At 40.2% G+C, this 18791-nt stretch overlaps 1 protein-coding gene across 4 annotated transcripts; it reads left to right on the top strand.

The window, feature by feature from the left end:
* Positions 1-2474: 2474 nt before the first annotated feature.
* atn1 (atrophin 1) lies at positions 2475-17487 on the top strand. Of its 4 annotated transcripts, none has more exons than XM_051866349.1 (10): positions 2475-2940; positions 6348-6491; positions 6824-6925; positions 7281-7397; positions 7486-10187; positions 10861-11077; positions 11354-12821; positions 14954-15097; positions 15186-15366; positions 16699-17487. In XM_051866349.1, exons 2-10 carry the CDS (start codon positions 6465-6467, stop codon positions 16730-16732), a joined length of 4992 nt encoding a protein of 1663 aa, XP_051722309.1. In that variant the 5' UTR covers positions 2475-2940; positions 6348-6464; the 3' UTR covers positions 16733-17487. The 4 variants fall into 4 exon arrangements, with proteins under 4 accessions (XP_051722309.1, XP_051722312.1, XP_051722308.1 ...); XM_051866348.1 differs by having other exon boundaries at positions 2476-2940; positions 7278-7397; XM_051866352.1 differs by lacking the exon at positions 6348-6491.
* The last annotated feature ends 1304 nt before the right edge of the window (positions 17488-18791 follow it).

Here is an 18791-nt window from a genome sequence, read left to right as displayed (position 1 = left end):
TGCAAAATGCATGCAGTTTTGTTTTTAACCACTAGAGGTCCAAAAAAGTTACACAGTGTACCTTTAACTAGTGTGTCTGTGTCTGTGTCTGTGTGGTCCTGGTAAACCCTAAGTTATGGGGATAAAATGTCCATTTTTTCTGTTCCCCATGAGGAAAACAGCTTATTACAAAGTTGTTGTTTTTTTAAATGTAAAAAAATGCAGAAAGTTTGTTGTGATGGGTGGGTTAGAGGATAGAATATACAGTTTGTACAGTATAAAAATCATTATGTCTATGGAAAGTCCCCACAAAACACGAAAACCCAACATACGTGCTCTGCTTGATCCTGAAACCATAATACACACATGCTGCTGCATCTCTCCTAATGAGAAAAATTGTGTAAACTACACCTGTAAATGGCGAAAAGTGACTGTCTTTATAAATGAATCATTGAATCATTAACTGATCTGATTGGATCATATCACTGATTCATTCAGGAATGAAACATTGAGACCACTACTGTATGTTGCTTGGCATTGCAGTTGATTATGCAACTGCTTTGGTGGAGCAAAAATAGACAAATTAACTGGCAATATTGTGTTGCAAATAGGGCCTATAAGTTAATATTTTTTTGTTTATTAAACTGTTGCACTAAAGCAGTATCACACACAGAACTTGCTTTTCTGAATTTCCTGGCTTAGGTATGTGATAGGCATAATGCTTAATTTTACAGTACATAACTATATATATATATTATTTACTACATTACACTTATAGACCAATTACTAAATTATAGACTAATTGTAGGGTATAGATGTATTAAATCATATTTTGAACATGAACATATTTTAGTCTATCAAACTACAACATTGCAACCAACAGTTGCTACAGATTTATGAAAATGTATGAACATGCCTAATATTAACGATTTATGTTTTTTAATTTGGACTACATGTGTTCCTTTCTGTCACAGGTTTACAGGTTGTTTACTGAATGGCAATGGTGTGATGATGTACTGTAACAAACTCCAACCAGTAGGCCTAAATGAACACCGCTCCCTGTTACACACCTGCAACAGTAAATCAATGCAAAGTACCTCTGCAGCCAGACTCTAAGCCTCTTGTGCTTCAAACAGTAGATGGAGTGCTTACAGTCAGACGGCAGACATGATAACGCACGCGCACTTCTGCAAGGTTGGTTACTATGGTTACAACACAATGGGAGCCGGGACAGAGGTCTATTCGAAAGGGAAGAAAAAACTGCAGGAGAGAGAGACTGAGGGAGATGGATTGTGTATGTGTGTGTGTGTGTGTGTGTGTGGGAGAGAGAGAGAGAGAGAGACCGCTTGACTGGTCACTACATTGCAGTCTTACAAGAAACTACAGATTTGGGAAAGCTCTTTTAGTCTAATACCATTTTACAATGCAAAGGCAATAGAGAAGCTGCCTCTAAAGTGGCTTATATTCCACAAAAAGGTGCATTTAAATGTTTAATGCTGCACAGAGGCAGGATAAATGCATTTACAAAATAATGTTATGAAATTATTTTTTAAATAATATAATGAATACAGAAAAATGAAATTAATTAATATATATATATATATATGCTTTATCACGACAACGACAGACATGATCTTTTTTATGTGACATCGCGTCTTCACACAATTTGAAGCAGGCACAGAGCCACCTTATAGCTTAGCCTGTCTAAAGACACCTTATGTGGGAATTGCTATTTTCAACTTCTGTAATGTGACATATTTCCAAGTTAAACTTGTGAGAATTTATAAGTCAGAGATGGTCCACTCATACATGAATGGGAGAACACGTAAGGGAGAAAGTCTTTTTATTTACTCTAGGACACACATTAGCTGGACCAGGCTGGAATACAGTGTATTATTACAATTGTATGCATGTGATTTTGGCTTAAGAAGTGCAATTTTCTATGCTATTGTTGTCAGATTTTATGGATGTTGGTGGGACTTGGATGGAGAAAAGTGTTATATATCAGAATGAAGCCAGACCTATTAAAGGTTTGCTAAAACAATGCCTAAATAGCTAATTGGTTAATATTATCCAATAGCTGGTATGGCCTTCATGACATCAGTGGAAAGGAAAGTTGTTTTAGAGAAAGAGCAAGACATTATATTTTGACTAAACTATTCTTGTTTGGAATTATATGTAGCGATTAATTGTTCACATTAAGACCAGGAACTTATTTTTAAGAAAGTAAACAGGGTCCATTTTGATTTCATGTTGACTTTAACTAAGGGAAATATGTTTAAAAAAAAAAGCCTCAAATATGGATGCTCAAGTTTTGATGAAAATAAAAAGCCTATTTCAAATAATAACTTTGCAGTAGAAATGACACCCCTACCTCATTAAGGTACTACAATTAAGCCTAATTAGTGTCCATTACCTAATCAAGCAGTTCTAGGTTAATTTCCCTTAATGAAGTGTAGTAAATCGACAATTAAATAAGCAGTAATTTACATAATGAATAAATGCCCTTATCTCGACATGTTTCTTCCTCCCTATTTCCTTTGCTTTCCTTTCCTCACCTTAGCTTTTTTTCCCTGAAGAATAAGGAAAATCACGCCCCTTCTCACCCTCGAGTGGTCGTGCGTCCCTCGCTCACCCCTCCGTGAAGATTTGTGCCCGTACAGACTGCAAAAGAGTGCAAGTCGTCTTGACAGAGGAGCGGGAGAGGGGCAGAAAGAAAAGGGGGTGGGGAAGAATCAAACGTACGCATCAATTTGTACAGTCTTCAGCTGCACCCCGTTTTCTGCGCCGATTTCAGGGGGAGCGGCTGGGAAAACACTGCGTTATTTGCGAAGCCGCAACAATGTAAATCTTTCCGTGCATCGAGTTGCCTGTATGTTTGAACGCGTGTCGGTCAATGTACAGTACGAACGGCAGCAGGAGAGAGAAAGAAAGGGAGATACGCATCGCTGGATATTATAGGTAAGAAGGGGAGAAAATGGATGCTTCTATTTGACTCATTCTTCTTTGGACATGTTCAGATTGTTCCCCTTTCCTCGCACTCCCGTCTTTGTGCTTTACTTATGTGCATAGATTGGGCTAAAATCATATTGCAAATCGGGGTGCGTAACCACGCAGGTCTCGAGTGCTCACATTCCACGGAGCTCGACAAGAATGCCATTCGCCATTCTGATCCCAAATCTTCCCCATATGAGAAGGAAAAGACTGAAAGGGGGGTAGATGCGACCCTCTCTCCTCGTCTTGTCAGGATCGAATGTGCAGTGCATTGTCTGAGAACTGTAATCCAGAGGTCGTCCAGTTAGTACAGTAGTGCACTGCCTCTGCATGCGTATCAATAACAAGCAGCAGAAGAATGGAAGAAAGGAACGTTGCGGTGCGTGGCCGAGAGATGATGCACGTTCGGGTGTCTAACTCACCCCACCTCTTGGCATTGTGCATTTGCGTGCTAAAAAATTCAAAATCAAAGCTATTTATGTCTAATTATATTTTTGCCAATGTGCATGCGAAGGGGACAGAGTGTATGATTTGTTGTGTGTGTGGCAAGCCATTATAACATTTATTCCTTAAAACTAACTAGTTGCCTATCTGTTTTTATATTACTAGTAGGCCTACTTTTTGCCTTTGCATTAGGCTTAGTAATCCAATATTGTGAACAGTATCTTTTTCAGTTTTGCTAGTACTATATGCACTAGTAATTAGCCATTACTTGTATTTATCATAGCATTGACAAGTAACTATTCTGTTATTACTGGTAACAAATTGCTTTTTTTTCTTTTTTCTTTTACCATTGTTTCTTTGGAGAGCTGCTGTGGTTCTGTGCTTATCTATTCACTTGAATTGTGTTGTATTTAGTATGTATTTCAGTTGTTGCCGGTACCCATTTCAGTTTTACTAGTATTCATTATGTACTAGATATTATGTATTTCAATAATTTCAATATTTTTCTAGTACTATACCTGAATAGGCACAGTACCTATTTATTAGATAGGCCTAGTGTACATTTGTTACTTGTAAGATTTTAAATTGAACTGTAAAGAGGCCATTCTTACTAGTCATTACTGTCAAATAAAAACAGTTGTAACTAGTGAGATAAAAAAATGGACTAGGTTCTAATATATTTTTAAACATATACTAGTAAATTTAAACAAAGTACATATTAGAATAGGTACTAGATACAATTGGGAATACATACTAGTCAGAAGTGAATAGTTGATATCTAAATATATATATATATATATATATATATATATATATATATATATATATATAAAACTATATAATTCGGTAACAAACAAAAAAATGATTACCAGTAACAGCAGAGACTAACTTGTACCAGTAACTTTACAATGGGGAATGTGGCTAGAAGCAAAAGAAGAGTAATGAATGTAATAGTGACTAATTTAATAGATATTGTAATGAGTACTAAAAGAAACTGAAAAAGATACTATTCACTAATGATTATTATTAATTGCGAAACAAGTACTAGTGACATGGAATAGATACTAGTTAAGTTTACAGTATAAATGTTCAAACTGCTTGCCATATGGTGTGTGAATGTATGTATATACTGTAAGTGAAGGTATTGCTGATTGCTTAGATGTATGTGTTTGCAGTGGGAGAGTGGAAGGCTTTTGGTATGCATGGAGCCCGGCCAAGATTTGGGTAATGGACTCCTGATGAATGAAGGTTCACCTGTAGACAGAGTGCTGGCAGCCTTTATTATTTGTCATTTGGATATATTACCTTGTGTACACCGTAATTGGATCACAAATATGCTGATTTTACATTTATGGGATATGCGCAAGGTGTAGTCTTTGTATGTTTGGCACTAGTATTAATTCTTGTATTACAAATGAGTATTTTGTTAATTGTGGTCATGATGGAGTAGTCTGAGTATTCAATGTGTTGGTTGTCAGCAGCCTGTAAATCTGTTTATATGTAATATTTATTAGTGCTGTGGTTTTTCTCTTGTGTTCAGTGGTTTGGGTGTAAATGTACATTTTGCAGTTTTGAAGGTGGCGCTAAATACACTCACTGGCTTCACTCAGTCTGTTAGTGTGCTATATATAGTCTCATTCACAATAAATGAAGTGTGTGTGAGGAGAGAGAGAAAGAGTAGAGGCTGACTTGAAATACTGGAGTGACTTAGTTAACCTTGTAACTACACTATGGCTGGCAAAGGAGGAGTTATGTCTTTTCAAACTAATTATTTTATCTTCTCTCTCTCTCTCTCTCTCTCTCAAGCAAGTGGTAGTGTGTCAGCTGGTCCTTGTCATGAAGAAATTCAGTTTTTCTCATAGTTAAGGTTTTAATATGTTTTAAAAAGGCCAACGTATGCCTCATAATCAGAAAACATTGATTCACTTCAACTGTGATGAGATTAATTAGCAATGTTATTGTATGTCAGTGGATTATTGCATCACTGCTAAGTGATTGCGTATGAGTTATCCTAATATTGTATGTTTATAATTGAAACAGAAAATAGGCCTCAAAATTAAAAATACATTGCTGTCAGTGAGGCTAGCAACAAGAGAAGGAAATCATAAGGAGGAAAGAGATGAAAAGATGGAAGAAAAATAACTATATATGTGTGCTGTAAAGAACCTTCCAGTCAAAATATCCTCTCTGACAGTGATAAGAATTTCTGCAAAGAGAAAATCAAGATAGCTTCTATGACATTAAAGGGGTGTTTGAATTAACGTTTAATACCTGAAACGTGAATGAAACTTTTTGTTTTATTATTTTTACATATAAAACATGTATTAAATCATGACTATGTATGCACATGTATGAGCGTGTTAACTTAAAATATTAAGTATGTATTTCTGTTCATGTTGCATTTAGAGATTGTTGATCTTGAAAGCAGTGCCTCTCCCTATGTTGGCTGCAGTAGATGATTTTTGCAGAGCTCCATTCAACATTGATGACTAAAGCTCAGCTTCAGAGTACCACAAACCCTCTGAAGTACCATGCAGTCAACATAAAAATATATTTCTTATACTGTACTGCAATACTGTTCCCCGCTGCAAATAGTAGAATTTTTTTGTTTATAAAACAATAATATCATGATAATTACAGATTGTTTAATCACAGATCGTTCCATCATTGATTATGACAGATTTATCAGAGAACATTAGATTATCATTTTGCACTTAGCCAGTTTAATGAAGAACAGTGGACCAATCTCATCACCCCTTCATATTACTTCAGAATGGAATTGAATTAACAGTTTACATTTTCCTGGCAAGATCAAGAGATTAATAACTTTACTGATTAAATATCAGATAACAAATAGAAATACATTTAATATACTAATGCTATGGTAAAGTTTATTTTGACTTTAGTGGTATTCACTCTGTTTCCCCCAGGTTTCAAAGTTTCAGTGCTATGATAGGCAGCCTGTAGGCCAACCATCCCGTTTGTGGTCACACTCCCGCTTTCTGTAATGGCTGACTGGAAGGAATGGACCACATAGAGAGCTAGTCATGAAGACCCGAACCCACAAAGAATCGGTGAGGGCATTACTGCATACTGAGATCAGCCTCAAAGGTGGACTACAGTATGTGTAGATTTAAGTCTTTACTGATTTGTGCCATAGAATAAGTCAGTCAGAACCATTTTCAAGTGCACTTACATGTGTTATTACAAAGTATTTGGATATGCGTAGTAGATTTAGCCCTTTATTAAAATGGTATTTTACTACTTAGTATTTGAACAAAATATGATTTTAGTTCTTACTCCTTTTCTCTCTTTTGTCTTATGCTTTCATTTTGTCATGCTGTCTTTCTTTCTCTTTCTTCTGTTTGTCTTTGCCCTCCCTCGGTCATGTCGGGCATTGCCACAGATGCCCGCTCGCAGTGGACGCAGGAGGGGGGGCAGCGAGGAAAGGAGGGGTAGACGTCCGCACCCCAGCCCCTCTCGAGCAGAGCGCAATGAAAGGCAAACAGTAAGAATTCTTGTATTTTTCCTCCCTCTTTATTAATCCTTATGTATTTATTTTTGTGATCTTCTCCATTGTCGTAGCTTTCTTCATCTTTGATAATGTCATCCATGGTATACCTCACCTCATTTTTCTGTCACTGAATTATTTTATGTATCATCTTTTAAGTTTATAGTATCTTATTCTGAATGTTCATGATCAGTCTTTTAACACTATTCCACACTATTGTGCATTTGCTGTATGTGTTTGGTTGGCTATTTTTGCATTTTCTTGTGGGGAAATTTTGTTCATTTGTTATTTTTTCACTAAATGTAAAAATCCAACTGCCTCACATCATGATTAAAATTATACTATTAAGCAGAGAACCGCTGGAGAGGAATTGGCTGGTGGACGTTTCAGCCGAAGATCTCAAGGCCATGATTCATCAGAAAGTGAAGGGGAGGAGCATGTGCCGCCGCCCAAAAGACAGAAAGTCCAGGTACTGGTAAAATTGTAGAAATTATGAATATAATTGCATTAGATTAAAAAAAATGTAAAAATATATTGATATTTGATTTTGCCATCAGGACTCCTCCTCCAATCCCACAGCCCCACCCCTTTCAACTAACACTCCGACTTCTGCTCCACCTCCAACGTCAAGCAACAGTCAATCAAGAGAAAGTGACAATGAGGATGGCCAATCACAAGGCAGTCGGAGCTCAGTTGGAGGCAGCTTAGCCAATAGTAGCAGCAGCATAAGCAGTGGTCGGGACATTGACCAGGACAATCGATCCTCTTCTCCAAGTCTCTCTGCTTCTCCTTTGGCAAGTTTGGATTCTGAATCTGACTCTCCAGATTCCCCAAAGCAGGGTGATAAAAACAAAGATGGAGGGACATCAAAATGTGTAGCAGAAGACAGAAGAGGCACAGGGAGGGGTGAGGATGGCAGACCAGAGGACCAGAGGAACAGTGAGGGAGGAATTGAGGGAGATTTGTCTTCCTTGAAGTCCTCCTCATCCCTCTATACATCTCATTGTGGAAGGGTGGACAATGCAAGTGATACAAGTAGCAACAGGAAGTCATACTTCCCTGTAGATTCCAAACTTGCAAGCAAAATTGAGTATACAAGTCCTGGTGGTCCAGAGACGCTACACACCTGTAGTCGCATCCCTTCAAAAGCAGGCCCTCAATGTGGGAAACCTGGGGTGGGAGGAGCTGAGTATTCCCATGGGAATTCAAATGTGAGCCATGCACCGACTCTCCCACCTCCACCTGCCCTGAAACCTCTAGAGGTGGGGCAGAATGCTCCAGGTGGGGAAAGTAAAGTAGACAAACCAGAGAAAGGTGATAAGTGTGTTCCACCCTCCTTGCTTCCACAAACTAGTACGGTTCCTCAACAACCTCCTCCTCCCAACACTCACCATTACACCCCCACCAGCTGGTCAGGGGGACCTCCCTCTAGTTGTCCTGGCAACTGGGGATATGTACGTTACCAGGGTAACCACCATGCACATCCAAGCCAGCAGCCCCCAGTGCAGCAACAGCTGCCCTCTGTGTACAATTCTCCTTCGTCCACCCGACACTCCTCCCACCCACCTTACCTATCTCACCCTCATCCCCACCCACACAAAGAGTATTTGCCCAGGTATGGCACTACGGCTGAGCGGGAGAGGGGTGGGAGAGAGTTTGGCAACAGAGACTTCCCTGCTAGTAATAGCAGTAGCAATGCAAACAGCAGTAGCGGTAGCATCTGTAGTAGTACTTCTAGTGGTGGTGGAACCAACTCTAATGTGGGCCGGGATTTTGGGAACTCTTTACCTGGACAAAGCAGAGAATATGGCTCAAACCGGGACGGACCTGCAGGACCACCGAGTGGTCGGGAATATGGACCAGGGTTTAGAGATCGCGAGCGAGGAACTGGGAGGGAGTTTCCTTTGCAGAACCAGCAGCTTCAAGCACAAGGCCGGGAGTTCGGACCTGAAAGCACTGGAGGGGGAGGATGTCATCAAAGAGACAAGGACAGTAGGTGGGGAGAGTTAGCAGGCCAGGTTAGGGAGACAGGGAGTAACAGTTATGCTGGTAATGCCAACCAAGCGCCTGTAGGTGCCCCATCATCTGTTTTACCTTCAGCGACCCTGGTGACCCGTGACCCAGCCAGTTCACCACAAAACAGCTCTGGTCACCCTCCTTTTTCCTCTGCCAATTCAATCCCTCCAAGTAGAGACTATCCCTCACCTATGGATGCAAATGTACAGCAGACTCTGCAAGGACAGACTCCCCAAGCAAATTCTAATGCTGCAGATCTTCCTCCCCCTCCGCACTATTTAAGAGAGTACCCTCCTCCAGGGACAAAGGATCCCTACCCACCCCCTGGATCGACCGCTTCCTCTGTCCCACTTTCTGGTGTACCAAGGGAGTTCCCGAGCCCACCTGGATTGGCCCCAAATCTTACTCGAGAGTATCCTGGAGGACCTCCACTTCCACATCACTCTCACTATCCTGGCCAGACAGTGTTGCCTATGCAGCAGAGAGACAGAGAGAGGGAAAAGGACAACACTACATCTGCTCTTCATTCAAATCGCAGTCACCCTCCATCCCTTTCTCCTTCATCAAGTGGTTCTGGACATGGACATCCCCCCTCTACTTCTTATCCCCCTCCACCTCCTCCACCCTCCAGTAGTTCACATGGTCAGCCCCCACCCATTGCATCCCTTCCAGGCAGTCATGCTCGACAGGCCCCATATTCTTCATCCAATCAGACTCCACCAACCCCGCTCTCACCTCTTCCCAGTCCCTCAACCAATCCGATGGGAGGATTTACTCCTTTCCCATCAACCTCTGCTCCTTCTGTACCACTTCCTGCATCAGGTGTGTCCACCTCTTGTACATCAAGTTGCAGACCTACTCCTTACCATGGCACTTTAAGCAGTCATACTCCTTTCAGTAGCTCTTACCATGGCAACAGCCATGGAAATAGCAATGCCAGTGGCAATGCGCCCAACAACAGCAACAGCACTAGCACTCCATCACTATTGCACTCCCCTCAAAACACTAAAATACAACCACATCTCAGTAACCCCGGCCATAACAACACTGCTTCAACCCCCAGCACATCTGTTGGAGGGGATGGTCACTCTGACTCATCTTCTGGCCCAGTGCCACCACCTGTCATCAAGGAGGAGCCAGTAGAGGAGAGGGAGGAGTTGGAGAGCCCACCTCCAGTTCTCCGAAGTCCTTCCCCAGAACCTAAACCTGTTGACATTCCAATCCATGCCAGCCAATCAGCTCGGTAAGACCAGTTCACTAAAATAAAATCTAACAAAACATCATAAGCATGTAAATTGTGAATACAAACAGATCAGAACTATCATGCCATTTATATTAAAATTAGAGATGCACAATATAATGGTGTCATATACATTACTCACCGATATTAGAGATTTTTTAATTGATCTCTGTCAATATTGGATATTTAGTTATTTATTTTTTTACATATAGATTACCTTTGCCATCATGCACAAATCTTGTTTTGCACAGGCTTACACTCAAAAAATTTTGTTTATTTACTAAATGTCTTATAAATTGGTTACACATAACTGTGCATAGTTTCAACCATACTTTGTTTCTCAATTCATTGAATTAAAGCTAATTTATTATGATTGGGTTTAAGAAATGAAGGTAAATCTTACACCACTTTTATATCAAATGGCTATTGGTTGGGTGAAAAACAGGTTTTGACGTGCATGGAAAACAATTTTCAATTGTCAGGGAAACAACTGGGATTAGGAGATAACCTGATGTCCTACTTGATATAAATGTTAAATTCAATGTATAAATTCAAATCAGCACTGTCTGCATAGATTCTTGTGTACCAAATGAATTGCATTTATTAAATAACACAACTTGGCTGTACATGATAATATAGATGTGTTGTGGAAAAAATAATACATATTTGCTTTCAGGTTCCACAGGGTTCTTGACCGGGGCAGTGGGAACTCTTGTGCCCGTAGTGATGTTCTATTTGTTCCGCTTGATGGTTCTAAGCTTTGGAAGAAGAGAAACGAGGCAATAGAACGTGCTCGTAGAGAGGTTGAACAGCGAGCGAGAGACCTGCGAGAGAAAGAGCGGGAACGAGAGAGAGAAAAAGAGAGGGAGAGAGACCTGGACAGACATCTGCAGGTAAAAAAAATGACAATAAAGTGTGTTTTTAGCACTGCAAAGAAAATAATATATTTGTTTTTGAGTATTTTATCTAGTTTTGTATCTAGTTTTAACATTAACATTATAGATACATTTACTTCAGAAGCTAAATTACATAGGATATTACGTCCTGTGTTCAAAGAAATCTAATATGGCAAAAAAAAAGTTCTTGTGGAGTTTTTGTTTTCCTTGTAGTTATTAGATTCTTTACACATTACTGGTCAGGTTTTTACAAACATTTTTCTCCTTTTTCAGCAGAAGGACAGTAGCGCAAGTGCGGGTTTAGGAGCTGCAGGCACACGCCAGGGCTCTTCACTCTTCTTTCCTTCTTCATCCTCCATCCTTCTAGACCCTTCATCATCTTCCTCGTCCTCTGTGAACCCTTCGCACCCAGCAGCCCATCCACAGCACCACCCTGCCCACCATGCCTCACACCCCCACTCCATTCACCCCTCACATCCTCTGCATCCCTCTCTCTCTCATAGCATTCCTCATTCTCTTCTCCTCCCTTCCATGGCAGGGGGCTCTCCAGTTGTCGGAGGCCCTCAGGGTGCTCTTGGCATCGGGCTTGGGGGTCCATACTTGGGCCCTGATACCCCAGCCCTCAGAACCCTGAGCGAGTATGCCCGTCCTCACGCCATGTCTCCTTTGGGCGCTGCCAGCCGGGCACAGGCACACCATCCCCACCTTCATCACCACCCTCACCCACATGCGCATTCGCACGCTCACATTCATCCCCATGTGCACCCTTCATTTTTCCTGTCCCAATTCCAGAACCCAGCCCTTGCACACCCCCACCACCTTCCAGCCGATGCTGCCACGGCTGCTGCCATTCTGGGCTTTTTGTATGGGGGCGGGCTGGAGGGAGGCCCCGCCCATCCAGGGCATGGTCCCGGGCCTGGTGGGTTGGCTGGGGCGGGGCTTGGAGGAGTGGGATTCCCTCATGCTGTAGCAGCTCAAAGAGAGCGTGTGAAGCCAGGATTTGAGTTTAAGAGCGAGGAGCGTGTCTACACAGCTGGAGCCTTATCGGACCCGGCAATAGCTTTGTCACACGCACACTCGCACGCACACTCACACTCCTTGCTGCTAGGGGGTGGAGCTGGAGGCGGGCCTCCTGGTAGTGAGGTTGCCCTTTATGGTACAACTCCACCTCCTGCGCCACCCCCTCAAGCTTTAGCTGCAGCAGCTAGGAATCCAAATCCCGTCCCTCCACCTCTTTCAGTCCCACCCACCTCTTCTATTCTCCCAGCCTCACTCCCCACCCACCAGGCTCCTGCCGTAGCCCCAGTGACACCAGCAGCACCCGCCCCTCCCCCTCAACCTCCTCCCCCACCACCTCCTCCTCCTCCAACAGCCTCATCTCTTCATCACCCCTCTCCACACTCTACCTTTCCAAATACACACCCTTCCTGTCAGCCCCCACCCCTCCCAACTCAAGCTCCGCCTTCAGAACGATATCCCACCCCCGTTCGCACTCCTCCCAGCACTGAACGTGCAAGGAGCGTGGAGAGGGAGAGAGTGATTCCTGCCGCAGAGAGGGAGCGAGAGAGGGACAGGGAAAGGGCAGGGACAGGTGGAGGAGCAGCAGGAGGAGGCACAGCTGCTGCAGGAGGCACAGGAGGAGGAGATTCTCTCGGCCGGCTACAGATGCTGAACGTGACTCCTCATCATCACCAGCATTCACACATTCACTCTCACCTACATCTGCACCAGCAGGACACAGGTATTCACCATACACACACACACACACACACTCATACGTTACACAGTACTCTGTATTACAGCAAAAAACATTTCAGCAAATTCAAAATATGATACTGTCACTATTAGTGATGGGTCAAGGTGGTTATTAATAGACATTAATAACCTTCTGTTTGTGACTGCATTCAAACAGTGTTAATCTTAAAGGGATAGTTCACCCAAAAATGAAAATTATCCCATGATTTACTCACCCTCAAGCCATCCTAGGTGTATATGTCTATCTTCTTTCAGATGAACACAATCGGAGGTATATTTACAAATATCCTGGCTCTACCACGCTTTATAATGGTAGTGAACGGGGGGCCTGTTTTGAAGCCCAAAAAAAAAGAATCCATCCATTATAAATATAATCCACACAGCTCCAGGGGCTTAATAAAGGCCTTCTGAATCAAAGTGATGGTTTTTGTAAGTAAAATATTCATATTTAAAACTTTATTATGTATTATAACTAGCTTCCGGCAGACGACCATACGCATCGATTTGCGGCAGAAGAGTAACCCCTGACCCGACGCATGATGCCGTGATGAACATAAGCTCAGAGGATAGAGCAAAACAAAACACAGTGGTCATGAATTAGAAGTCTAAAATGAGAAATTTGAAAGAGAAATGTAGGAGGATTTCGATATAAGAGAAGAGAAACTTCAGTTTGTTGCACAACCCTGTTTGTTTAAACTGTGAGAGACGTCTAAGCTTACAATAGTACTATATCCTGTGTCATACATCGCTTCAGGGGTTACTCATTTGGCGCAAGTCGACTTGCGCAGTATGCGTATGGTTGTCTGCCGGAAGCTAGTTATTATATTTAATAAAGTTTTAAATATGGATATTTTTCTCACAAAAACCCATCGCTTCGCTTCAGAAAGCCTTTATTAAGCCCATGGAGCCGTATGGATTATATTTATGATAGATGGATGCATATTTTTTTGGGCTTCAAAAAGGCCCCCCCGTTCACTACCATTATAAAGCTTGGTAGAGTCAGGATATTTTTTATGTCTCTGATTGTGTTGGTCTGGAAGTAGATGGACTAGGATGGCTTTAGGGTGAGTAATTATGGGATCATTTTCATTTTTGGGTAAACTATCCCTTTAACAAAATAACTGCCAAAAGTGTTTGTTGAAATGTTTTTGGATTGTCAACAAATAACAAAGATGAGCTGAAAAATGTGCATTATGATAAGATAATCAACCAAATTAAAATTAAAACATACTGTTGACAAAATATTACAAAAGAAAAAACAACAAGATATTAACAGTGCACAAATATTCACGTTTTTGTTAAATGTTGATACATTTTAATATAATAATAATATATACAATATATTAAATATTTAGTTTCATTTTGCACATTCTCATCAACTAAAATTATATTTTAATCGAAAATTACATGTCATTTTTGTCACCATATGAAAAATGTGACTACAACAAAATAATTAAACTGCTTAAACAATTTCATATATAATGTAAAATGGCTACAATCACCCACTTGACAAGTGTGTTTATCTATGTTTGCTTCTATAGCATATTTGCAGCAATTAAAGGGATAGTTCACCAAAAAAATATCATTCACTCGCCCTTGTCTCTTTCTAGTTCTGTATCACTTTCTTTCTTCTGTGGAACACAAAAGAAGATAATTTCTTGAAAATGTACTTTTTAGTCCATACAATGAAATGCAGTGGGATGCAGTGGGGTCCAGTGTTGTTTTGTACCTCATTAATCACTGAATGGACAAAACAGTTGAAACGAAAAAATGTGATCTAGATCTGGAACAACATGTAGGTGAGTGAATGAAATTTTCATTTTTGAGTCAACTCTCCCTTTAAGATATGTAACTTTTACGCTGTCAGCATCACAAAAGCAGCACTTCTATAACAAATTCAGCACCATCATCAACAATAATACAATTACTGCCGGCTTAAATGTCCAGTTTCATTCGGAAATACATCAGGCTATGGAAGTAAGATGAGTTGCGAACGGCAAGAATAATGGCAGCACTGTTTCTATATACACCAAGCATTTTTACCTACAGTGCCATTGGGAAACTGTGCTACTCTTATTAAATTTCCCACTTTTGTTTTGTTACGTATTTGGGTGGCAGCCGCGGGAGGGGTACACCCCCTGATGGATCCGCTGGCATCAGGGTCTCCCCTGGCCCGTCTGCCGTACCCAGGGGCTGCTCTTGGGCCTCCCATTCTGGCACACTCCCTCACTGACAGCGAGGTGCTTCGACAGCAGCTCTTTGGTAAGAGGTGTAATGATGTTCTGTTGCGATATATTTCATCTTTCTCTGTGTTAAATGATTTCTGCATTTGCTTGCATGTTGTGTACAGGTGGTCCTTTCCGTGAGATGCCCCAGTCCTCGTCTCTGGGTGGGTCAATGTCTGCAGCACACCAGCTCCAAGCAATGCAGCAGGCTCAGAGTGCCGAGATTCAGTTCCAGAGACTCGCCCTGGAACAGCAGTGGATCCACCACCACCATCATCACTCCCTTGCACAGGACGAGTACTACAGGTGAGCGCAAACATGTATGCTGTACATAGACGTGAATACACAACACTAGCAATGGGCGATACCACATTTTTCCACTGTATCACCAATGTTGATACCTATAACCATAGGTTCTGAGATTGAACGGTAGTACATGCTTCTGTGAAAGCCACAAGTCAGCCAAATTCTGGTGAAGAACTACTTCTCCCATAATCCTAAAGAGAGATCCTTACATTTCCCAATTAAAGATTTTTCTGTTACAATATAAATGAGAACTACAGTAATAAATATAACATAATAAAGAAGTAATATTGTGATACAAGTTCATGATTTATCTTAGAGCTGAATGGTTTGGTTCATGGTTTATATATAACTTATAATATAAAATCCCTGTGGAGAAAATAATTGGGAAAAGTCAGCTGAAATAGAGTTTTGTAGCAATGCCTCCATTAAATTTATTTTTTTTAAAAATAAGAAAAATGGGTAATTATTGACATTTAGTGTTATGGGCCCTATTTTAATGATCTAAGCGCATGGTCTGAAGCGCATGGCACAGGTACACATAGGGCATGTCTGAATCCTCTTTTGCTAGTTTAACGACGGAAAAAATGGTCGGCCTACAAGGCGCATGGTCTAAAAGGGTTGTACCTAGTCTCTTAATGAGTCATGGGTGGGTTTGGGCATAACATGCAACAAACCAATCAGAGTCTCATCTCTCATTCCCTTTAAAAGCCAGTTGCGCTTTCACCATGGCGGATTCGCTATTTACATGGCTGAATTTGCAAGCAGAAACACTAAACGCTTCTCCAAAGAGGAATACTTTTATTTTAAATATTTAAAAATGTTTGTGTGCTGCTGCACGTCCCTGTGTGTGTAACAAGCAGAGTGTACGCGCATTGTGTAAGTCGTTTTCAGTTGCCTCAAAATAGCAACGTGCCAACAATGCACCTGAACACACCTCGTTTTCAGACCAGCACGCCCATGGGCGAACAGATGGGAATGAGTGCATTTGCTATTTAAACAACGTGGGCGCTGGATGTGAAAATGATAACTGCGTCGGGCTAAAACTAGCAAAAAACACTTGCCTCGCGCCTGCCGTCGCATTGCGCCAGGTGTATGATAGGGGCTTATATTTAAAAAATGCCATCATTTTTAACATTATTTATAAACTGTTATTCCACATTAACACTTAAGGCCAATATTTTTGTCAGTTTTTAAATTTCAATCAGTATCAAAATCATCAGTGCTCTAAGCATGTGTCACCTGTCCCCACACAAAATTGCAAATTTTAAAAATAATTGCAGTCTTTTTGTTCTTTCATCTTTGACCTGGTATAACCTTTGCCTTCCATTGCAGCCACCTAAAGAAAGAGAGTGACAAAACGCTGTGAGAAACACAGAGGACATGAAGACAAGAAAATGAAGAAGGGATGAAGTGCAAATAAAACAAAAAAAACAATCATTTCAAAATTCAGCACTGAATGACAACAAATCTGGATACAAGTTTGGATGTGACATCAGAACACATATCATTAAATCTGAACTAACCTAAATACAGGTGTCACGAACAATGTGTATATTCCAAAAAGGTGAGATGTATAACTCTGGCACACAGCCTAGACAATGGCACTGAATGGATATTCCCAAACGTCCTGCCCGGAGGATTCCTCATTGTGTTGTTTCATACAGCAGGCAGAGGCGTTTAAGCTGTGGTTCAGTCTATGTACACAACATTATGCCAGAGAGAATGTCTAAAAATCAAGCTCACTTTTATGTCTTTGCATGTAGCTAGATACAAAAAGCCCAATGGGCTAAAATTCTTGATCTGTTTTTATTTGTTTGTTTGTTTTTGGAAAACTTAACCACTCTGAAAGAGTGTTTATGAAAGGGTGCATGAGATAAACAGCTTACCTTCATAATGTTTCTTTATCGTGTTCTTATTAAAATTATTAATGTTGTTTGTTTGTTAATAATTATATGATTATATAAACATTATTTTTTATTATTTTTTTACATTTTCATGGTACCGCTGTTTATTTTTATGTTTTATGTTGAATTTACCTTGTGGGGGGAAAATGCAAGATAAAAAATAATGAAAAAGAAAAATCTGGAAATAAAATACCATTTTTTTTTTCCTATAAATCTTTATCTGTACCTGTGTGAGTCATTTATGTTTAACAGTTACTGTCAAAGTGACCTCACAAAATGTATTTAATCTTGATTTACAGGTTATTCATAATGAAAGTAGGGTATTTTACCCCATCCAGAATTGAAACTGTAACACCTGACATGAAATTATCATTGAAAGTTTATTTGTCTTAACCAGTGGTGTTGTTTGGTGACACATCCTAATGTATGGTTTCCTGTTCCTGTTTTGTACATTAGGAGAAGTTGCAGTCTCTGGCTTTTCTAAACGCTAACATTTTTGGTATCCCTCAGGAAGCTCATGTCTCTCTCTGTTCTCTTTCTATCGCAGCATATTACGCATAAGGAATTGCATAAGTGTGGCTAATAAGAGACACATGCAGCAAGCGTGAGACAGACTCGTGTGGGAGGAAAAGACGCAAGAGAGCAGAGTACAGAGGAAAAATGTTTTACAGTTATTCAGCTTTAAGCTTTACTCAATTCTTGACTCAAAACTGACTAAAGGTGACTTCTTCCCAGAAAAGCACTGACTCAAAAATGCACCAAACAGTGGACATTTTGAAAAAGTAGACACATATTTGACAGTACTTTCCAGTAGTCATTTTTCCGCACCTCACATCCTCCTCGGATATTCAGTTTCTCAAACTAAGGTGTTTAGGCCTTTGTATGTGTGTGTGTGGTTACTATAATTTTATGGAGGATAACCAAATCACATTAACAAAAAAAAATTTTACTATCTTTGAGATATAAAGGTCAAACAGACTTATCCATTACAGTTGGTGTAACAGCTAGGTTGGTGTGGCTGGTCAAATGTCAAGGATAGATGAAAATAGATAGGCCATATGAGGTGTTGTTTTGACACCTTTAAGACCTTTAAGACAACATCGCAGTACTTGCATTATTTCATGTCTGCAGAGATGGAGACAGACATATTTTGATACAAAGGTACATCACGTAATCAATTCTGATGGAAAATACACCTATTTGATCTTACAGCACAGAAGAGACACCAAGATATTACATTTGGAAATAATCAAACATATCAGAGCATATAGTAGAAAAATATATAAATTATTAAAGAAATCAATAACATGTAAAAGAATAATGATGCAAAATAAGGAATATAACAATCATAAATAAATACATAGCTATCAATGACTAGAATTCATAAAGAAGAGGTTAATATAAAGGAATAATTAATAAAAGACATTAATCAAAAGAATAATTTCACATATACCAGTTTGCAAAATTATAAAATGAAATGTTCCCTTAATGTTTTCTTTAAAAACGTTTTTAAGACATTTA

This window comes from Ctenopharyngodon idella, chromosome 16 (genome assembly GCF_019924925.1).
Source record: "Ctenopharyngodon idella isolate HZGC_01 chromosome 16, HZGC01, whole genome shotgun sequence".
Classification (NCBI taxonomy): domain Eukaryota; kingdom Metazoa; phylum Chordata; class Actinopteri; order Cypriniformes; family Xenocyprididae; genus Ctenopharyngodon; species Ctenopharyngodon idella.
The sequence above is the reverse complement of the archived record's forward strand: the minus strand, read 5'-3'. Positions and strand labels throughout refer to the sequence as shown.

Excerpts from the sequence above, each read along its gene's own strand:
- atn1 (XM_051866348.1), top strand. The coding sequence starts at position 6,465 with ATGAAGACCCGAACCCACAAAGAATCG. Across the intron at positions 6,492-6,823 it reads CCCGAACCCACAAAGAATCG|ATGCCCGCTCGCAGTGGACG; the intron begins GTGAGGGCATTA and ends GCATTGCCACAG. Across the intron at positions 15,098-15,185 it reads GCTTCGACAGCAGCTCTTTG|GTGGTCCTTTCCGTGAGATG; the intron begins GTAAGAGGTGTA and ends TGTTGTGTACAG.